This window comes from Podarcis melisellensis, assembly GCF_964234715.1.
Source record: "Podarcis melisellensis genome assembly, chromosome: 1".
Lineage (NCBI taxonomy): Eukaryota > Metazoa > Chordata > Lepidosauria > Squamata > Lacertidae > Podarcis > Podarcis melisellensis.
In genome coordinates, this window is record NC_138528.1 from 75,919,416 (window position 1) to 75,943,208 (window position 23,793).

At 44.1% G+C, this 23,793-nt stretch overlaps 1 protein-coding gene across 3 annotated transcripts in view; it reads right to left on the bottom strand.

The window, feature by feature from the left end:
• CD151 (CD151 molecule (Raph blood group)) overlaps positions 1-23,347 on the bottom strand; it is a 38,779-nt gene extending 15,432 nt beyond the window's left edge. Inside the window, exons 1-3 of one of the 3 annotated variants that reach the window (XM_081922569.1) lie at positions 23,192-23,347; positions 2,278-2,379; positions 1,460-1,651 (exon numbers count right to left, since the gene is read on the bottom strand). In XM_081922569.1, the coding sequence (XP_081778695.1) occupies positions 1,460-1,651; positions 2,278-2,361 (276 nt within the window). In that variant the 5' untranslated portion in view covers positions 2,362-2,379; positions 23,192-23,347. Of the gene's footprint in view, positions 1-1,459; positions 1,652-2,277; positions 2,391-22,977; positions 23,003-23,191 lie in introns of those variants that run through there. The other 2 variants (XM_081922570.1, XM_081922571.1) reach the window with 2 other exon arrangements.
• Between the last annotated feature and the right edge of the window lie 446 nt (positions 23,348-23,793).

Sequence of the window (23,793 nt, forward strand, 5' to 3'; positions counted from 1 at the left end):
TGGAGTACCTCCAAAATAAAGTTTTATGGAAGTCATATGATCTGAGTTGGAGGGGTGGGGGAGGAGAGAGAAAGACCCCACACTTTCTAATTCAGTGGGCCATCTACATACAATCATCATTATAAAGGAATATCTTCTAGCTTTCAATCATTATGGCTATAAAATAACACAACTGACACATCACTTCTCAAACTTTCATTCATCATGATGATCCACAAAGACTATTCTTACATATGACATTCTGTACTGAGCATCAAGATTACGACATTGAAAGAAACTGGGGTTACCTGGTGCAAAGTGGCCCTCTAGACCTGTGAAAATATGCTTGGGGTATGGCAGCCCTTGCCAATCTGGTGCCTTCCTCCAGCTGGGTTGGACTACAGCTCCCATGGTGGTGGCTGGGGCTGATGGGAGTTGTAGTCCAACACAGCTGGAGGGAAGGCACCAGGCTGATGAAGGCTGGGATATGGGCTTAAGCTCAGGATTGGCAGAAGCCTTTGAGCCAACTCTGCCTGGCTGGCCACAAAGTGTTTGTTGTGCATGCTGCTTAACTAAACCGGAGGCCAAGAGACAGGCGACAATAGATCTGTCACAACCAGCCACTCAGGGGAGGGGAGAATGGCAACAAAAGGCTCTTTTGTTCCCAAGAGACAATCATTAGTTTTCTGTGGCAAAACAACAAAAAAGGACTGTACCAAATTTTTCATCTGTAATTGCTGGCTTGGAAAGACAGAAACAAAAAGGGAGAAGTCTTCCGCACACTGGGCCATTGTGTGCCTGCCAAGAGGGATTGGTATGGTCTACAGGCCATGTCAGCTCCAGTATCATCACAAGCCATGAGAAATACCACTTCAGAAATATCATAGCGCTTTCTTTGTCCTTACTGTGTGGTGTCCCTGCGAAAGAGGCCTCCGCCTCACACCTTCCTTTTTCACGGCTGCACTGGCAGAGAACGCGTCCATTTCCCAGCCCCACCAACACATTTAGTTGGAGCAAGCCTACTTTTCACATTATACTCTGACACACTTTCTGCAACACAGCTATTCCTATTGATGTCAGAAAGAGGAGCATATGAAGGATCTCACAGGAACACAGGAAGATGCCTTACACAAGTCTAGCCATGCCTCTGAACACTAGTTGCTGGAAACTGCAGGTGGGCAGAATGCTCTTGAGCTTAGGTCCCGCTTGTGGGCTTCCCAGAGGCATCTGGCTGGGATGCTGGGCTCGATGGGCCACTGGCCTGATCCAACAGGGGTTATATTCACTGGTCCATCTAGTTCAGTATTGCAGACACTGATTGGCAGTAGCTTCCCAAGGCCGGAATTAGTGGTGGGTCTCCCCACCCAAACATTTCTCTCTTTCTGTCTTAACCCCTACTTCCCTGTTACAATTTAGCGTGGCTCTCCGTGTCGATCCCTGCCTACACTGAGGTCTTCCCACTTGCTCAAAGAATACTCACCACTCTCAGGAGGCTCCGCTGCTCCCTGAATGTAGCACAGCAGCCCAAGATGCCGGTGATCATGACCACAACGCCTGCCACCACCAGGATGTAGGCTGTTGCCATGTACGTATTGGACTGCAGGAGGCTTATGTAATCGCTCTTTTCAGCCAGGGTCCAGATGCCCACTGCCATCACGGCTCCACCTGCCAGCTTAAGAGAGAAAGGAAGATAATGAGTTAAATGCAGCTGGGGTAGAGAAAACATGAGGCACCATTATCTAGCAGAACCACCTATTGCCTCATCAATGGTGGTTCACCATGGTCTGATTCAGGGTCCCTTGGCAGAGGGGCTCCTGCTGATCTCAATGAGGATCTAAGTTCAAGTGAAGCACCTTTTCACTCTTATCCTTGCCTATCACACTGCTTTGAAGATTTCTAATGGTCACTTTTGACGGAAGTTATGGGAAGAGTAGAATAAAGAAAGGCCTATCTATGTGTAGAGGGCCTCCAGCCTTCCTGGAACTTACCTCTTCAGAAGGCAATCTGGGGATAACCCAGTGGAATGCTCCCCTATGGCTATGCCATCAACACCCATCTTCAGAAAGCTATCAGGGAGAAGTTCTAACCTAGCACTCACCTCAATGTGGCTGTGCTTTTTGTGGAATAAAGGAGCAGCTAGAAGCTAAGCTCCAACTATCTGCTAATTTTGGAGCAGACTGGCTGTTCTCTTTAAATCATGCAGAAGAGCATAAAAAGTCATCCTAATCGCCCCACTGCTCCAGGATACTCCCAAATTCACAGTACAAATCAGCAAAATTGCTAAAGCTGGCTCCTTACCCAGAAAAAGAAGTTGAAGATGAAGAGGAGATATTTGAGACAGATGGTCCCACATGTTTCCTTGTTTTCAGAGTAGTCACGCATTGTCGCAATTTAGCAGGGCTGTGGAAAAGCTTCAAGAAAAGGGAAGATTTCTGTTAGAAAACCCTTTCCCCCTTTGACACTCAATAAGCAACTGTCAACCAGCTTTCTTCTGTATTCAACCACCACTCTTAAGAGGCATTGCCAAGATGTAACTTAAGAAACACATAAGGGGGAAAACATGGCTGGTAATACTGCAAGCCCACCCTGTCAGTTCCAGGACAGGTCAATGGAAGCTGCTTTGTACCCAGTCAGACCATTGGTCCATCTGTTGTCTACACTGACCAGAAGTGAGTCTCCAGGGAATGACCCTGGAGGAACCTTCTGCATGCAAAACAGATGCTTTACCACTCAGCTACAGACCTTTCCCTACTATTACCGCTGGAGTTAAGATCACTATGTGCCAGGGCACATCTCCACCAATCTATGGCCCCCTGGTGATGCTAGCAGGTATGTGGTCATATAGCCAAACGTCTTCTTCAAGGTAGACTAGGTTCAGGCTATCCAAAATTTCATAAGCCAGAAATGGGGAAACCTGTTGTCTTCCTGATGTTGTTGGACTACAACTCCCCTCAACCCTGACAACTGGCCATGTTGGCCGGGGCTGATGGGAGTCCAGAGACATCCAGAGAGCCACAGGCCCCCCCATCCCTGTTATAAGCTTTCACTAGCACCTTGGATTGTGCTGGAAAACCACAAAAACCCAGAGCACAGGCATATGAAAAATCATCTTGCTCAGGTTCCCCTAATGACGTGGAGCTAGAAACAGCAGCCCACTCCTGGATTTCATGTGCAGTTAAGTGTTTGGTGCAGAGAAGTTTTCCCTTTTTTCCTCTCTCACATGATTCAGAAGCTATGTCACCTCCTCAGAAACTGGTACATGGCACTGGGGGCAGGAGGAGATTCCCAGAATGGGAATATTTCCATGTCTGAGCCATCTCAGTCTGTCCCCTTTACCTAATTATGCAAGGAAAGTTTTATTCTTTTTCTCTTAGGATATGTGACAGCATAGCTGGCAGCAAGCAGGGTTCACAAGCAAAGGGGAGAGGCTGAGAGATGACAGCATACATCCAAGATAGTAAAAGGGAGAGAACAACAAGGCTCCTTCCTTGGCTTCCTGACAGCCCAGTCTTCATGAGAAATTACCGCACAGCTCTGCCAAAACATAAAAAGGAGCTTCAGAGGCATCCATTGGTCCTCAAAAATCCCACTCTCATCCACTGCTCCCCCCACCCCACCCGCTTGGGATATACTGCTTGTATAAGATGAGAGATTTACTGTCCCCAGGACAAAAAACAAATCCTTTTGTTTATCTATAGATAGAACAGATTATATCAACAATTGAAACAGACATACGTGCTACAAAAATAAACTGGCTTTGCTGTCATGATCCGCCCCCCCCAAAAAAAACACAGGATCCTAGAAACTACAGTTTTCCCTGTCTGGCACTTTGACTGGCTTTCATGTTCTGCTGCTTGCTCATGGTCCAGCTTTACCCCACCTCTGTTTGGATGATCAGAAACATGTTCATCCTCACCCTGTAGGGATGATTCATCCTGAAATGGACATCTTCCCATTTCCGTGGGCTTCCCCCCCCTCCAAGGGTTTGTTAAAGAAATGCTCTGCAACCTTTCTGATGTTAAGCACCAGGCATCTGGTTCCATTCTGGTTCAAGCAGAGGGTCCCCTCTCAGTGGTATAGGCCCAGCTTATCCCAAAACATTCCCCAATGCCCCAAACACCTTAATCTTTCTCCCTGTGTAACCATCTCATCTACACATGGAGACAGATCAGTTTCACTTAACCAACTCACCCTGCACATGGAACAGGGTGGCATTTCAGAGAAAGCTACCACCTCAGAGGTTGTGGTCTTCAATGTTACCTTCCAGTTCTGCACAATTACAGTTCTCCTTCTTACTGGTGCATACCTGCTCACACAAACACTGACTTCCTCCTCTGCACAATCTAACAGGCTATCTAAACTATGGGTGGCACCTATAACCTTCATCTCAGCAGGCAAGTTGCCATCCGGTCTACAAACCTGTCACAAAGCCAACTCTTCATGGATACAATTATGATCAAATTGCCCTCTACTCCCTGAAGGTACATACGCAGTGCAAGGATGACTTCCATTACCTTCATACAGTTTGGATAAATGCACGTCCCAGTCCCAGAAGGATGCTAAATTTCCGCTCATAATGCTAGAAACCCAGGGTCATTCAGTGAAGCTGAATGGTGATGGATTTAGGACAGATCAACACACATTGATGGTCACCAACTTGGATGGCCTTCGAAGGGGATTAGATAAATTCACTGAGGATAAGACTATCAATGGCTGCAAGTAGCGATGCCTGTATATTACATCCAGTACCAGAGGCTGTAAATCTCTGAAAACCAGCTTCTGGGAACACAAGAGGGAAACTGCTATGGTGGTGAGTGTCCTGTTTCTACACTTTCAATTGGCATCTAGTTGGCTACTGTTGAGAAACAGAATGTTAGGCTAGATAGGCCTGTGGCTCTTCTTGTGGTTAGCAGGAGAAATGGCTGCGGGTTCAGCCCTGAAAGAAGTTTTCTATTAAGCAAAAAGTTCCAGGCGCTGCAACCTTTCCACACAGGGCAGTTGTTTCATCTCCTTGGATCATTTTGGTTGCCCTTTTTCTGAACGAGAGTCTACCTCTCCTCTCCTCTGCAGAGGCCACATCTATGATGAGATGTACCATCATAGTGCATGAATCAGTTCTTTCAACCCTTGTATGGACATGTCACAGCTGGAAGAAGCTGGAAGCATCATGTTAACTATGGAACAAGACACCCAAAAGTAAATGCCTACCAGCTGCTTCAAAGTATTATATTTCCATTTTAAAGCTGCACTCAACTGCACATTAACCATGTTCTCATATTTTCTCTCCCAGTGAGGGACAGCATTTAGCTATGCATGACTCTGATCCAACATGCTTAAAATATATGGGTAGCTTGACTAGACTTCTGTGTGTACATAATAAACACATTTTGAAGTTTTTGGGCTCTGATTAATGCTCATTGGCCACATGTTTTTTCCACGAAGCTCTTAAAGCTACATGGGATCTTGTTAGTCCCATCCCCATCTTCCACGAGTTGCATAGCACTGCTAGTAAAGCAAACAAGATTGTGAAGAGGTGCTAAAAGAGGGCTCTCCCATCGATTTTAGTGCTATAGTCAGAGAACAGCAGAAGGTTTATGAAGCATGCTGATTTATGGAGGACGGATGGCCAGTGAGTCATAGAACAATCATTGCTGTCTCCACTGGCCCTGGCCAGGAATAGCATCCTATTGAACAACGAGACTGTTCTTGCATTTAAATCAGCAACCCAAGGAAAGTACTACTGGAAATTAAACAAGCTATACAGACCATCCCACTTCACTGCTAGCATATTCTTTTCATTTCCATCAAGAAGAACGAATCAGTCTTTTCTACAGTGCTCTGGAAATGCAAAGTCAACACAACTCACAGGAACAGACTATCTAGCTCCAGAGCTGTATATGCTGCACTAAAATTCCCACCCCAGAATTTTGCGTTCCAGTATGCTGCATTCCATTCCAAGGAAATCTGGGTTCTGTAACCTATGTGAATTAGGCAAATCCAGCAAGTGATCATATTGCTTATTCTGCTTTTGCAAAAAAACACACACCAAAAAACAAAAACAAAAAAACCTCACCCCACTAATTGGAAAACTTGCGCAGTCCCACCCCTCGAACTTCAACATGACTGCCTATACATTTTCACAATGGTAGGGGCTAGAAATTTCTCTTTAAAACAAGGGGAGTTGGAAAGGTGGGGTTTTGAGGGTGTGCTCTTATTTGCACTCAATAGAAATGTACTAGCCTACATTTGCAGAGCACACAAAATCCTTCACTGCACTCATAGTGTTGATCCAATCAAGGGCAAAGTTCAGGAAACCACTGCAAGTCTCCGCTTATCAGAAGAAAGGAGGCAAAGATCCCTTTAGCTTTAGGCACATTGCCTCAGTCTGAACACAGGAGATTGCAAGTTTAAAACCACCCAAGGCATTATTTCCCCTTTCAATCAAGCCTAGCCCCGCCCCATCCCTGCCGCACCTTAATTCACATAGCATTGCTTCACTGTGCACACAAATCTGACTTCAAACACGAAGTGTAAAGCTGAAGAAAAAAATGGGATGAGCACTGGCACACTGGTTATGTGACAAGTCACCAGCTAGGCATAAAGGGGCGCTACCACAAAGTCAACTTTGCAACAAGACTGTCTCGGCACAACAGCTTGGTTAGATCAACTGAAACACGGCAATGAACCTATTAACTAAACACTCAATTTGCACTTCACTTGTAGTTACATGAAATGGATGCCTACTATAATAATATTCTCGTCTAGCAGCCATAGGAAAGGAATGCCGCTATATCTTAAGGAAGGCTGTAAAAAAGAGGGACGTGGTTGCAACTGGCAACTTTCAAATCTAGGCCTAGTGAGCTGTTTTGCTTACAGAGAAAGGAAATTAGAATTGAACTACTATTAGGAGAAACTGCACCTCTCCCTCTTCAAAGGTTAAGGTGGTTCATCCTCAAATCAAACTTATGCCCAATCTGAAAAACAGAAGTGCTCTCACTTAAGATAGTGGTTGACCCATGAGTAGAAAGCAGAATTTTCTGTGTGAGCCTCAGCACAATCCATTTTTCATTTCTTTTTGCTTTTAACTTGTTATTAACTTGATATGATTTTATTGTTTGGTTTTATGTTTTTATATTGTTGCAAACATTTTTCTGATACAGCAGTATATAAATATTTTAATAAATTCTCTGCCTGCAACTTCAGGCTTGCAGGAAAAAGGAATCACAGAGTTGAAAGAGATCACAAAGGCCAGCAAACCCAACCGCATGCCAAGACATAGATGCCCACACATCAACCTACTGCTACAAAACCTCACTAGTGTGTCCAGACAAGCAGATGCCAATGAAACTCCACCAAACTTAGGCAGTGTTTAGATTTGGGGTGCTCTTTGGTTCCACCCCTCTTTCTACACAGCCTGTGTTTCATTCTAAGACATTCTGTTCTCATTCACCATAATGAGTTATTGGCTGCACAAGACCATGCAAAGCGTAACATGCAGAATTCTCTGGAGCTGTTTATACACATCTCAAGATGTTCTTTATTAGCAAGACTACAAAGATCCTGCAGGCAATGTCATCTTGTTACTTACAAATGCATACACAGAGAAGGAAATTACCGCAGTTCCTCATGCTCACCATCAGCTTTTCTGCTAATGAAAGCAGGCATGTAAGCCTTTTGGGGTCCTCATTCACCAGCTAAGCAAGGAAAAGGAATCAGAAAGGGAGTGAGATGCCCTTCTACGTTCCTCCCAAAGCTTCCCCTAGCATAGAAAAAGATCACGTTTGGTAAGTTAAAGTAGGATTTAGAAACTCTTCAAAGGTCAGGTTCATGTGCTTTTCCATATATCAGCCAGAAAACACAGGCAGTAAAACTTAGCTTGGTTATAGTGGTGAAAGTATAAATTATTGGTATAGGAATAGAAGAATGGCTTGGAGCAAACAGCTCATATCACGTTCCATGCTGAGCTTCTCAGGTAGACTGAAGGGGAACAACAGGTTTGATTACCTTCCTCTCAAGGTGGGGGGGGGGAGGGGAGAATTGATCTAGCTAAGCCTGGCAGGACAGCTCACTCTATGGTATTAACCCCTTCATGTGCTAATTAGACTGGAGCATGTTGGTTCTAAGAGGCTGGTTATCCCACAAGATCTACCACTTGATTCCAATCTACCTTTTGTCCACCCATTTATACAGCACATTTGCACACACATGTGTTTTTAAGCATCTTTGTAACTCACAATGAACATTAGGCATGGGCAAGTGAGATAATGTGATTTTCCAAGCCACATACACAAAGCCTGTTACAAGGGTAGGGCCCAGCTCTCTCTCAACTGCTCTAACTCTCCAGTCACATACATTACACCTACTTTGGGGGCTCCTCCCCAAGTAATGTCAAGCATGCATATGCTCTGCAAAGCCATTTGCTCACACAAACATATAATTACAGACTATATACATCTATTGAGTCACACACATGTTGCCAGATACACTTGTCTCAACCTGTACAGGAACAAAGAAAGTAGGTCCTGAAGCTATTTCTGCTTTAACCTATCATGAGTTTAGATCTAAACACTAAACAGGACCTTAGGAAACAAAGGCCAAGCAATCCTTACATTTCAACGGAACCGTAAGTCAACAAAAATAGCACAAACTGAGCATTACCAACCCAAAAAGTGAAAGCTCTTTTTCGGGGGGGGGGGCAGAGGCTGCCTGCACATTTAGTCTGTGTTATATTTGTTTTTGGCAAGGGTGTCAATTTTTGTCTGGTTTTCTTTTTGAGGGAAAGCATCACCATTTTTTCCTCTCTTTAATGGGTATTTTGTGATGCCAACAGCAATTTCTTCAATTTCAAATGTGTTTCTGTGCCCAAAAAGGTTTCACGTTGTGTGTGAACCTGACCAAAGGCTTAAAACTATGGTTGAAGGAGAAATAAGGTTGCCATATTTCAAAAAAAAATTAGACACAAAAGTTGTTGAGCTATTTTGGAATACATTAGGCATATCTTGCAATAAATATTTCTACTTAGGGTTGCCATACATCCAGATTTTCCCGGACATTTTGCCAATTTCCACCCGGACACTGCTTCCAACTGCAGTATTCCAGGTATGTCCAGGAAATTCCAGACATATGGCAACCCTAAGTAGAAATATTTATTGCAAGATATGCCTAATGCATTCCAGTATATAGCTTTATTGGAGGGTGTTTTTTAAAAAGATAGCAGGACAAGTAAGTCAACAGAATGTTAAACAAAATATTTCTTCATCTATTCATCATATTCTTAACTTACCTTACCTTATAGGCAGCTCTAGCATAATTTAACCCTTTAAAACAATTTCAAAAACATCAAACCCCAACAAAAATGGTTAAAACAAACTAACTAATTTAATCATTCTCTGTACAGCACCCATGATCTCAAAAAAACATAGTAACAAGCCACAATAATAAATAACAATTCTAAAAAAATGTGTTTACCCTGGTCTCTGGACTTCTTTTGAATAGTAACATTTAAAAATCCTTAATAAAAATGTTAGGTAACTGTTAGTCAAGTCTTGAAACATGCTTAAGGTCATATATTTATGATGAGCACTCTGCAAATTCTGTATGACTAAGAAAGTGTCTACATCAGATAACAACAGACAAAAATAACTGTTTGCAAAGACAATAGACATGTGGTTCTAAAACCCTTCAGTATCTCCACAGAGTTAAAAACAAAGCTGATAGCAGCTCTACTCATGGACTAATATGCAGGGATGTTTAAAAATAAGCCTGCACACTTACCAACAAACAAAAGCCACAAACCACTCTTCCTTGCTCTCAAATGCAAGACTAACTCATGCAAACATTATTAGGGCTTGCCTTTTAACCCATGTCGGCTTTGTAAACTATTTGAATGAGCCAACAGGGAGGTGGAGGAAAAGGTCATGGAAATCTGCCCTCAATCAGAAGATCATTTCCCTCCCACCCAAAAAAAGTAAGACTTGCCCACAGTTCTCCCTCACTTAGACTTTACTGTCCCTGTTTTCTACAGAGATTTCTTGAGAGATCCATAGAAAGCAAACAGTTGCTAAAGACTCCTGGTTGTTATAATCTTTATCCCACAATTAATCTGTTCATCTTTAAGATGCTGTTGGACTTTTTGGTTGGTTTTTTAAAACTCTGCCAAGCTGCACCTGATGACATTAGGAAGTTTGCCTGAACAAGGTCTGCATGACTTGCTCTATGAAGAGCAAATATGTTCTCTGCAGGTTTAAGACCAAATATTTGGGGAAAGACTGCTGCCATTGACAGGCACAAACCTGAACCCATCTAAATTAATTCCTCTATTATCAAGACACTTGTGGGAAAGAAAGGAACCTCAGACACAAGCCACCTGATTCTTATATGGCTTCCAATGCCTAAAATGCATGGTTCCTAGAGAGCTTAACTGAGTATTAAACAGTTTGGAAAGCAAACACACACACAAGCCCGACCAATTTTATACCAGCTTGGGAGAAATACACACTGAGCAAGGAGGAACTTTTCACATTTGTTATCCCTATATTGCAATAGGAGGCATTCATGTGTACACACTAAACCTTTAAAATGCATTTTCCCCCTCAAAGAATTCTGGGCTGTAAAGTTTACACCTCATGGAGTTACCATTCCCAGCAACCTATTAACAAACTACAGTGCCCAGAATTCTTTGAGACAGAAAATCTGCTTCAAATGTGCTTTAAAGGTATAGTGTGTCTGTAGTTGGAGTAAAATTACAGGGCTTTGGTTGAAAGAAATTGCCAGGGAATCATTTCCCAGGTATTCTATAAACCAGCACTAAAGGCAGTCATCACAGCGCTGCCATTGCCATGATGCTACATAACTGATGGCCGTCACAGCATTGCCAGGAATAGGATCCAATTTGTCAGGGCTAGTCCTCAGCGTTGACCAGCTTAGTGTAAAGCCAAAAGGTGTCAAGAGTAACATTTGAAAAGAAAGCAGGGTTATATTTCATTTTCAGTATATTTTCTGGGTCTGAGTGGCCCAAAGGAATAGGAGTGTTAACAACAATACGCCAAAATGGGTATTGCCAAAGCTGTGTGGTGTTTTATATCACAAAATATCAAAAAGCCTCCATAAATCTTAGTTGGTACTGACGTGTTCCAGTTGAGGTTCATAGTTAACCTCTCCCCACCCCACCCCCCAAAAAAGATATTGTGTTATCACATCAAAACTTACAATGTTTTGTGCCACAGAACCCAGGTTTAGTGCCACTTCCCACAAAAATGCCAACTAAGAGATGACAGCACAAAACCTGACACTTGTGGCACAAAACTACACAATACCTTTGTCTTCTGAAGCAATACTAGATGGGGGGGGGTGGAACTAATAACCCTTAAAGAAATGACTGTTAAGGAAGCACGGGTGCTGATGGAAACAATGGCACAAGGAATATCAATTTCTGGAAACCACTGGGAGTGTGCTCATGCGCTTAGGTTCTGCTTTGAGCTTCCCAGAGGCAACTGAGTGGCTACTGTTAGAACTGGATACTGGAGCAGTTGTGCAGGCTCAAAAATCTCTTCCTTCACCCTACAGACTGGCTCTTCCTTCACCCTACAGACTGATGGAAGGTTTGCTGCATTAATAACATTGCTGAAGGAGTATAATGAGCATGGTAGGAGTTAACAAGCTAAATGTGTTAAATGTGTAGCCCAGTGAGTTCAGGGGGCAAAGCGTGGGGCATGTGGGCATATTTGTAATGCGATTTCTTTTCTGGGTCACTGAGATGGTCTAGGGCTAGGCTGAGGCCTAGTTCTGAGAATTTGGATCCTGTTCTTTGGGAGTGCTGTGGTTGCCACCAATTGTCTTCTAGAAATATAGGAAGCGTCCTTATACCAAGACAGGCCATTGGCTCCTCTGGCTCAGCACTGGAAACTGGCAGCTGCTCTCCAGGATTTAATGGAGGGCTCCTTCTGTATGCTCTACCACTGAGCTATGGCTCTGGTCTCAGCTGCACAGATATGGCCCTGGGTCTTCCAGTTGCTGATCTCTATTTTAAACCCACAGCTAAGGGAAAATGCATTTGGTCAGTAGAAAGGATTTTATTTCGCAATCTGCAGAGTTTAAGGAGAATTATCTCTGGCCTCAACCAAGCATATTTTAGAGAACTGTTTAGCTAATGACAAAGCCTGTGTGTGTGTGTGTGTGTGTGTGTGAGAGAGAGAGAGAGAGAGAGAGAGAGAGAGAGAGAGAGAGAGAGAAGATCCTCTGTGTATTCAATAATATCATCTTACAGAGAGTGCTATAGAATCCTCAAGAGAGACAGTTGGCTCCGTTGTGTTTATATTGGGAAGTCAGCCTCCAAGACAGCTCTCTGAGGGGGTGATTGATGGAAACACCACTGCATAGAACATCATCATCTTAAATAAAGCTCCTTTCATTCTAAAAGTATTTTGCACCATTGATTTACAGGAGCCACTTCAACAGTTATTGAGATGAGAAGAACAATAAAAAAGGACTAGCGTCTTTCAGTGAAGTGTCAAGAGTGAGGCTCAGGAACACAACCCTTTTCAATCTGGCCTAACTTTGCTAAACCCAGCCTCACTCCAGGCACTTTCACAAGGAAAGCTAATTTCTTGCAACTGAAGCCCTAATGCAGGACTACTGTGTGTTGCTGCTGGGTAGGGAGGAAAGAAAATATCAGACCACTGATTTTAGGAAGAGAGTTAAAAACAAGCTGAAATAACCTGCTGTGCATTCTGATGCAAAATGACTGTGAAAGTCAGGATATAAATTTGCATGAATTGGTAATTTCTCCCCTTCCCTCAAGTCTAATTGCCTTGGGATGGAGTGAGGAGATTTTCTGTAGTGAGGGAAAGAGAGGTGAGAGGAAGAGGGGAGGGGGAGAAAGAAGAGGAGGGCCTCTTGCTCTGGCCCTGCCCACTTTGAGCTACAGCCCCACCTACCCCTTGCCCCAGGTGCAGCGGTTCTTAACCTGTGGGTCACCAGATGTTGTTGGACTACAGCTCCCATCATCCCTGAGCTCTGGCCTTGCTAGCTAGGGGTGATGGGAGTTATAGTTCAACAACATCTGGGAACCCACAGGTTGAGAAAGGCTGCCCCAGGGAATGAAGACTTCAACTTTTCCCTAGAAGCAAAGTACCGGTAAATTCTGTGACAAAATAAAGAGCACTAATGATTATGCACTTAAAACAGACAGAAGGGACTTGTGGACAACTTCTGATCTCCTTGTGTGATGTCTCTTCTAAAATAGTCAGCTTGAGAGCAGAAGTTGTCCACAAATCCCTCCTGTCTGTTTTAAGTGCATAATCATTAGTGCCCTTTATTTTGTCAAAGAATTGGCTGCTTAAGAGGAAAACTGAGGAAGTGAGTCACACAACTTAGGCCTGAGCAAAAGATTAGTCTATAAATACTTCTTGAAGATACTGACAAATGGAAGGAAACAGATGATAAAGGGAGGAGATTCACTGATAAACGGACACCTAAGAAAAATGCACACTGATGAAGAGAAATCTTGGGCATAAGAAAATTGATGGTGGATGAGTAAAGAGGCAAGAGTTCTAGAAATAAGATAGTGACTCATAACCAAAACAGGGAGACATGTAATTATTGCTTAATACACAGGATTCTGATTGTGTGATTAGGAATGTATTGACAGGGATGGAGATTTCCTTGCTAGAGTTTATGAGGACATAGCTTTCATATTCCCATCTCTTTAGAATTGAGGTGGCTGGTGACCATGAACAGGGCCTTCTTACTTTTCACATCCCACCTTTGGAATTCACTTCCCAAAGAAACAGAGTTAGCACGTCTCCACTCTCATTTATATGGCAAGCATATTCAAAACATTTCTCTTGGGCATTTTCCTAAAGATTGCTGCCTCTAAATTGCTTCCTTTCTCTGATGTAGTCTTGGTGTGTTTGGCTCTATTGGCTTTTTTAAATGCATTTTTTAAAAAAATAAGTCAACTTTTTAACATGATTTGATAGTTTTACATGAGCCACCTTAGTAATTTAATAATAATAATAATTTATTATTTATACCCCACCCATCTGGCCTTGTTTCCAAAGCCACTCTGGGCAGATTCCAAAAGAAGATTAAAAATACATTACAACATCAGTCATTAAAAACTTCCCTAAACAGGGCTGCCTTCAGATGTCTTCTAAACGTCAGGTAGTTGTTTATTTCCTTGACATCTGATGGGAGGGTATTCCACAGGGTGGGCGCCACTACCGAGAAGGCCCTGTGCCTGGTACCCTGTAACTTCGCTTCTCACAGTGAGGGAACCGCCAGAAGGCTCTCAGCGCTGGACCTCAGTGTCTGGGTTGAACAATGGGGGTGGAGACACTCCTTGACATCAAATGATGGAAAGGCAACATAGGTGCCAACTATAGGAGGCCCAGGAGGCCTGGGGGCTCTGATGCAACTTCCGGTACAAACCGGAAGTCGCGTTGGGAGGTCTTGCAAGGACTCGGGCATGATCTCCGAGGCCCCACAAGGCCTGGGCCCCAAGTTGGCGCCCGTGAAAGTCCATATATAAATATATTAAATACATGTAGCAGAACCTGCTGGAAATGAGCTGCCTGAGTCCACCAATTTATGCTGGCAGAGATGGGAGCCCTTGCTTTTTAACAAGAGGAACATTTAGCACACACCAAGAGCAGGAATACACATTATCAACAGCTGTGAAACCAATGATTTACCATAATCTGAATGGACCAGAAATGGATGCAAATGTAATTCCAGGATGTGCCATTAACCTGCAGCAGAGCCAGGGACCACTTTTTCAGCCACATTTCTGTTCCTTCCTTACAGCAAGCCGTGGACAGATTTACACAAGTTTCCCTGCCTTCCATTTTGAAATCCAAGCACATTTGTCACTATTAATAAATAGGAAGCCTCATCCCTATCCTTTCCAGTGGAAGGGAAGGGGACTGCTCAGAGACAGAGTGGGGGGTGCAGTATATTGCATTGTCCAACACCAGGGCTGTGATTCCATGCACACTTACTTTGGAGTAAACACTACTAAAATGAGTGGGATAAAGATGCAGCAGTGCCAGTGAGAGGATGGTTCTCAGTCAAGCTCCCCTCCCCGCTCTGTTGCTACAACAGCCCCAACCACCAGCTAAACCAGATCCTGAAATTAATCCTCCAGGGAACCAAAATTAACAGTGCTTGTTGCTAAAAACACAAGTGCTTCCCTCTTCCTATACTCTCCACCTTCCCAGCGCTACGTAGTTTTGAGAGGACCCAGCAAAATTGTTGCTCAGCTGCTTTGAAGAGCCCTCTGTATACACCAGAGGGAAATCAATGGGCAGCCCATCAACGAAAAGACAAGGGCGGTTTAAAAAGGCAGTTTATTGGCAAGCCGGACGCCAATGCTGGAGGGAAGGCACAGCAGCACCTGAACTCTGCAACAAAACTGGGGAAAGCACCTTTCTCTGAATGTGGAAATGTCAGCCCAGTTCCAGTTCCCATGGCAAATCCTCTACACACCAGTGGTTTTCAAACTTTTTGAGTCCACGGCTCCCTTGACCAACTACTTTCTTTCTGCGACACCCCTGTGAGGCTCAGGAGCCCAGTTATGTCACCCCTTGTCTGCAGAGCTGGCAGCCTCTCACCCTTTTTTGAACACCCTCCCTCATGGAATATACTCTCAGCCTCCTCTCCTGTCTCCTTGGGTGTCCTTGGGCAGCCACTGCTCCCCCGTGCTCCAAAGAGATGTGCCTCCTCATGCTGCCCCACAGGGACCTGGGCAGAGGATGCCCCCAGCCTCAGTGGCCCAACAGAGACGGGCCAAAGGTGAACATAAGGCCAGCATCTTACCTTGGGAGGCAGCAGTGGCAGCAGCAGGGCTGGTGCAACAAACAGCTGTGCAAGCCTTTAGAAGGCAGAAACTCAAGAGGGCGTCAAAAGAGGGAGGGAAAGAAAGAAGGACAGAGGCCAGTGTTGACTGTGGCACCCCTGACCATCGTTCAAGACGCCCCAGGGTGCCACGGCACACTGGTTGAAAAACACTGCTCTACACTACAGAATGGCTGGCTTATCCGTCGCCCTCAGGATGTTGCTGAACTATATCGCCTCTGACCACTGGGCCATGCTGGTCGGGTTTGATAGGAATGTCAACCCAGCAATATCTGGAGGACGACAGATTAGCCACCTCTGCTCCACCCCAAAGGTAGTGGACGCACTCCCATAAAGGGATCGGTACACAGTTTACCGCACTGTTAAAATGCTTATACACAGTGCCTACCAAAGTGAATGTAGCTAAATGGCTTCTTTTCTTTTCTTTTCTTTCTTGTTTTAAGCAGCAGGATTCTAAATAATTTCACATAAAAGAAGCACTTGCGTTGCTCCCTTTGTATTCAGCTGACGTCTATCTATTGAACACAAAAGCAGTGCAGTGACTGAACAGACACTATACATTGGATGCACAGAGGTTTCATAGCAGGAACTACTGCAGGCAGCTAGAGCTTGTCCATATCATCACTTTTTGTCCACAAAAGAAGCATACAGCTGTTTCTTTTTTACTTGTGCAGGATCCTGCCCTCATTTTCCCAGTAATTTGAAGCAGAATACCTTATATGTTTAAAATGCCACACTTTGTGGACAGACCATGTCCATCATCATACTGAATGCAATTGCACAAGTCATAGGTGCCTACTGGACATGGTCTTCTGCAACACAAATGGGGGATAAGTGACACAACTATCCCTCTCTCAAGCCTCTGCCACCTTAAAAAATGCCTTCGAGACTGAGAAAGAACATGGCCATCTTTCTCTTCCTCCACTTCCCAGCTACCCCCATGTCTCTGAAATGGGACAGGTGAACTGTATTTGAACCGAAACACAGGGGAATTTATTTCACAAAGACGAAAATAAGACTGCTCTGAGATCTACTGGGTCTCATAAGAGGAATAAGGATCTTTGCTCTCCACTGAGAATGAATGTACAATCAAATACAACTAGCTGTATTTGGGAGTAACCAGCTGCATCAAATGTTAGACATACTCAAAGCAGGCACACTGAAATTAATGGGTTTAAGTTAAGAACCCACTGAAATTAAAGGCAATAATGGAGTGTGACAAATATTGGATACAACCTAATTCTTTTTTTACTTCCAATAATATACTTTCAATAAATGTCTTAAGTTTTACCAAAGCAGACTCATTTAAATTATAAAATCATAACATGTTTCAATATACAACCAAACATGATGAACACTATCTTCCATTTTCTTCCAGAAATCACCAGAGGACATAATGCGTAAGACTGATATCCGACACCCAGCACCTCTAACCATCAATGTGGTCAGTTCCATAAATTGTGCTTGGGTTCTGCAAGGTGATGTATAATCATATACACTGATGTTGACTCTCCCTCAGAATCAAAGAAACAGGCTGAAAAAGGTAAATTGACTGCTTATTATGCATAACAATCCCTTTCCTATATGTCTTTATAGTGTCAAAAAGGTAAAGCTATAGTTATTGGTCACAGGCGGAATAATTTACCCTGGTTTCTGTTACTAAGTTGAAACGAGAATCAATTCCTTTCCTATTTTTTGAAAAGACAAAACATTGAGGCAACACAATGCTGCTGCATTCCAGGGTAAAGTTTCCTGCTTGGCATGTAGGTTTAAATGCAAGGACTCTTAACAGCCACCACTGCAAGTGGGGAAATACGTGGGGAATGATTTCTACCTTCCCTACCCAGTTTATTCCTGGATGAACAGAACTTGTAAGAATATGGATTTTCCTTGCAATGTCTTTGAACCGGACCCTGCTCCACCCTGGTCCTGTTTACTCCCACACCATGCTGAGCTAAGCCAAGGTTTGGCTTAACACAGGGGTGGGGAACTTCTCTCAGTCCAAGGCCTGCATTCCATTCTGGACAACCTTCCAAGTAGTAGTAGTAGTAGTAATACCAGTGGCAGGCAGTGAGACCGGAGGCAAAAGCAGGCAGAGCACTTAGTGTAAAATTTATCTTTGCAGAGTAGGCCAATTTTGATACACACAACCCACTCTGTCCTCCATCCAGCAAGAAAATACATTACAGTGGTACCTTGGTTCTCGAACTTAATCCATTCCAGGAGTCCGTTAGACACGTGAAACCGTTCGCAAACCAAGGCGCGGCTTCCGATCGGCTGCAGGAGCTTCCTGCACTCAGGCAGAAGCCGTGTCAGACGTTTGGCTTCCGAAAAACGCTCGCAAACTGGAACACTTACTTCTGGGTTTGCAGTGTTCGGAAGCCAATTTGTTTGGGAACCAAGCCATTCGAGTTCCAAGGTACCACTCTATCAGAATTCAAGGTCATATTTTAAAAGATGTTTTTCTAGCCCTGGCAGGAGGGAGGGAAGGTAAGTGGGTGTTGGTGGAAAAGAAGCAGGAACAAGTAGCCAAGAGACGGTTTGCTACATGTTGACTGAGGGGATGGGCTTGGGGTCTTGGAGTAGGCCATAGGCTTAAGGTTTATATTACCACTGGGAACTGTGGACCTTTTTTCCAGCATGCAATGTTGAACTGTCTCTGCTACACTGGCTTCTCTTTAGCCATCTATGTGGCTAGTAGCAAAGTCCAGCCTGCCCCGCAGGAGTGGCTCCTCTCAAACTGGAATTAATACTGGCTTTGTTTTCATTGCAGGAGGCCCATATGCTATTTTAGGGCAACTTCCAGCACTCTCTGTGGGAGCTGTACTCAGCAGTCCTAGGGCAGCATGTTTCCTTTAGGAACAAAAGGAAATAATGTTCCTGGGTCAGAGGACATGGTTTTTGAGAGGATGGGCGGAGGGGGGAAGCACATTTCATGGAACAAGGCTGGTTTAAGCTGCGAAGTGTTGTGGAACAGATTGCATGGGATAGCAAATTCCAGAGGGAATCCAACTTCCCTTACACACACACACACACACACACACACACGTGTGTCATTTAAAGAAAAATCAGTTTGGGTTCTTGGACATTTTCACGTCTAAATGGATAAATAAAAAATGAGCCTTGCACTGCTGCAGAGACAAGTGTGAGGGCCTGCTCCTGTGATTCCCCATTGCTAACACTATGAGCACCCCAAGGATGCAACTTGGCAAATGGCATGCTAGAAATGCTGGCACGAGGTGTGTGTTTACTCCATCAAGAATCCCGTTCTGTTACACAACCTTCAGAGCAGGGGGTGGAAAATCAGCTATGTTTCTTTTAAACACATGTTTTCTTTGCCAAAAGCAATTACATATTCAAAGTGAAGGCAGCTAGAATTTTAACATGGCAGGCAGTCTTTTTCTTGTGAAAACCTATTGAATTTATTCCAAGTTTGTTTGCTTTTAAAACCCACTGACATAGTCCCTGCCTACTTACATTGATTTCCCACAACCCCATTAATTTTTAACTAAGTTTAATGTGAGCAAATGAAAGGCTGACAACATCACAGCAGGTTTTGAATTTTGATGACTGGTGGCGTATCCCAAAATCCAAGCAAAGTTCAGGGCCCCACTGTGGTAAATACTTGCTTTCTAGTCTTGAGCCTCTTGCTGCCTGCTACCCCTGCCTTCAATCAGACCCTCCCACCTAAGCCAGTCTAAAGTAAATGCTTAAAGAAGCCTGGTCACAATGTGTGTCAAGCCTGTAAATCGCCATTCAACTATAGTGACTCAGAATCACCTGCAGCCAACCAGACATTTTTAATATATAAATGGGAAGAGTATATGCCCTTTATTTTCTTTCAGCCTGTCAATTGCCACTAACAAAGGCATAAAGGGGAGGGTACAAGCCAATAGTAAAAGTATGTGTTAGCTAATTTTCACATTTGAGATATATGCCTGTTAGTATTTGGAATCTCCACACACTTTCTTCCATTGCCACAAGAGGCTGAATCCACAGAGGTAAGGAACTGAGAATGGTATAAAATGGGAAGACTACAGAAGTGAACCTAAAAGGATGAGGACCAGAGAATGAGAGATGAACTCCTTTAGTTGGCCCACCCACTTGGGACAAAGCCTCCAGGTCAGCAAGGTGCAGACATTCCCAGTCTAGGAAAATGTGCTCTCTATGTATCCACATTTCAACCTGGGGAATGGTCCAAGTTAGGTCTAGACCAGTTGCAATCCTATGCATATTTACACAAGAGCACGTTCCTCTGAAATAAGTTGGGGCGTACTTTGTAGAAAAAGATTGTAGCTTAATGACTAATCAGTTAGGCTTGCTTCAACCCAGTAAATGTGATAGGTTCTGGCTACAGCAAACTCTGCATGGCACCAAGGCTACACATAGACTAGCTCTCCTAAACTCACAAAGGAAGCCTGTGCCACCCAAAGCAAGATAATGTGTCTAACCTTTAAAAATAAATAAAACAGTGTTATTCTTTCACAAAGAGATGTATGTTTTGGTCCGGAAATTAACATGCTCTCCAGACATCTCTCACCTTAGAACCCTTGTCTCAATGCAAGACCCAGAATCTGATTCATTACAGTATTTCACTCTAAACTCAGGTAAACTTGACTTTCTTATGGCCTGCATTGTTTAAAAAATGGACTTTGCTCCTTTAAGGCTCGGTTCCAGCCCTTGACAGTCAATGCCAAGAAATTCCACTGCAGCCTGCAGCTTTTTGCCTTTGTTTGTTCTAAGATCCTAGATACAGTTGCCCAGAACTGCCTACAGGTCCAACTGCCCTTTGCAGTCCTCTCTTCTTTTTTCATTTTCTCCTCACAGTTGCCTGAGCCACACCATTTGCCCCTTTTCCTGCTAGGCCACAACCCTCTCCTTTCCTCCATCATGGCCTACACACACATACAAACACGCAGGTAAACAAATACCCTCCTCAGTCAACTGAAGATCAAAACAAATGATACAACTGCAAGAAGCATATGCCCCACCCCAGACCGTGCAAGATTGTACAATCCATTAGATAATTAAGAGGGGCAGCTTCTTGGATGCCCTAGCCAGCCTGGCACTGTGGTGTAATGCAGCACTGCAAGAAAAAGCTCCTTTTACTATAATGTCTTCCCATTATTGAGGAGGGAGGGTGTGTCTGCAAGAATGAAAGGAAACAGCATTAGTTGCTTCTGGAGCCCAAAGGGGGCTCTCAAAGGCCTGTATCAGGGGAGGTCACTCTCCAGATACTGTTGGATTACAATGTCCATCATTCTCAGGCATCAGTTGGGGCTGATAGAAGTTGGGAGCCCAACATCTGAAGGGCTGCAGGTTCCTCAACTTTGTTCTACACCATTCACATTTACAGTTCTTTAGAAAATGTAGTGAAATATAGTTCCCAGAAAAATGAAGGGAGGAAGTGAACAAGTGCTTTATCATTGCCTGCTTCCGCTGCTACATGTGTAGGGGCAACCTGCATCACGCCTCAGAAAAGATGCGTATGAACTATTTCTGCACTTGTCTCACCGAAAAGAAAGATATGCAAGTACCTTCTTCCCATGTTATGGTGGTAAAATGGCTCACTCATGCTTCCTCATCTTCTGCATAACTGCCTTCAGAAGTCAAGAGTAGTCAGACAGGTGCAGAGTTAAAACAGAGGCAGATCGCATGGAGCCCCTGCAAAGTTTTCTTGCATGTTCAATACTGAACTTAAATTGCTGGTGATGGGTTCTGAAACAAAACTTTCGTCCCTGAGAAACACTTCAAGATAAAGGGCATTATGCAATCCCTACTGTAATCCAGTAAAGCATACTGAATAGTAAAATGTATTAGATTTTTTAAAATCTGACATTTCATGTACATTTTATTTTTTTTAAAAAAGTTAGACAGCAAATGAAATGATGCATTAAACAGATTTAAAAGTAACATAGAGAGCCATCTCTCTGGAATACATATTCATTTATTTTCTGCCCTGCTATGTACTCTACTCCAACTGGTTTTTCAGTCTTGAAGCTCTTGCCAAATGTGCATATATATGGTGGGCAATGATGGGTGAAGTCTCTGAAATCTCTCATCTGTATTCAATGTTATTCCACCCAAGCAAAATCATTTCCAGCTGACTGTTTGCCCCAACCTTGTTGACCTAAGTAAGGCTTGGATTCCCAATGGCTGAGCCCTTAATCCAGGCACTGGATGAACCAAAAACCCCACAGCACAGGAAATGAACTCTTTGAAGGTGTGCCTACACAGTTAAGCCTAAAGTCCAGATAGCAAAAACTTCCCTCAGAAGCCATATACTTTTAGACTGTTTCCCACATTTTCTTCACTATTATCACAGCTATCCAGAAAGAGGAAGGGTCCAGATTAGGCAGATTGAAACACACTGTGTTGCAGAATCCTGCTGTACAAAAGTTCATTCTTTTAATGTTTTCCCTTAACTGTTGTGATGGCCAGGATGTAGGCAGAAAGGTTTTTTTTATTTTAAACAGAAAGAAAACATTTAAGTGTATATAAGCCAACTGTATCCTTTAGGTTTCATGCTAAAGAAACATCAAGATACTAGTCAGGATTTTTAGTCAGAAATGTTTGGGTTCCTTAGCATTTCCAGCTTGCCCTTTTAATCTTGTGGCTCGCTCTGTTTTTGTTTCACTGCATTTATAAATGGTTGTCACACTTTCTGCACTCCACACCCTTGGATTCGCATGATGAAGAGGTGGTTAGGAAAAATGTTATGAAATAAACGGAAAAAATGCGGTCTTGAGAGAGGAATTTGAGCCACCCATGCATTTCAAAGCAAGAGGAACTCTACCCTCTGCTCTCTCTCCCTCACACACCAAGTTCGAGCTCACTCCCTCGGAGATCAAAACAACATTCACCTTCGTGGGCCTCGTACCTTCTTCTCCCCGCGCCGCCCTTTGCAAGCCTGACCCCAACCGAGGGGCCCCTTTCGGCGCTCCTGCACCGCCCACCCGCCTCCTCCTCCTCGAAGCAAAAGGCATCTTGGCTTCCCAAGACCTGCGCAAAGAGGAAGAGAAGTCTCCCATCCCTCGCACTCTCACCGAAGCCGCTTTCACTAACTTTGCGGGCCTCGCGCGCCCACATCTGCTCCCCTCCTCCTCGCTCAACTCCAGGGAGATTCAAACCTGCCCACCCAACCTTGCAAAAGCAAGCCCGCTTTCCTTGCTCCCGGCTTCAAGGCCAGAGCGCGAGGGTTGCCTTTGTTGCCGCTCCAGGTGGATGGATTTCCGCCGCCGCCGCCCGCCTCCCCTCCCCTCTTTCTGGCCACTTGCTTGCTTTCCTTCCCTTACACGCAAGCAACCTCGTGCGCGCACGATCCAACAAACCCCCGGGCCCCAGAGCCGGCGCAGACCTTTTTCCTCACGATGACGGTGGTCTTCTCTGTTCTCGGCGAGAATCCGTTTCCAGACAGCGCGGCGAGCGAGAATGCAAAGCAAGCGGCTACTACTCCGCAGACCCCTCCCAGTTCTCGGCCCCTGCGGCTAATGGAATATTTTTAACTGTTTGAATAAACTCTGATCTTTCTCTGCGACGAGTCTGGGACGCCTAGCGGGAGAAGGCGATCATTGCCCTTCAGTTAGGCGGGGCAGAGGAAGTTTGAATCCTAGTCCTCAATCAGGACTAGGATTGTAGGAGCGACTGTTCTGAATGGAGGCGGATTATTCCTATACTGGATTCTCTAAGGGCGTGGCCAGGTCGATTATTTTTTAAATTGCTTTCTAATCCCACCTCTTTAGGGTGCATATGCCCTCCCAAGGTGAGTTACAGCACCTCACATGAAACACAACATTTAAATTCTAACATTTAAAATAGCAGTAAAAACATTAAAGCAGACAAAAAAAAAACATGTGGCAAAACCATAAAATCACACAAATGCTCACTGGAATTCGTGTGGAACAGAAGGGATGGTACCTTTATTTTAAATTACTAGAGGCTGCAATCCCATGCAGCTTT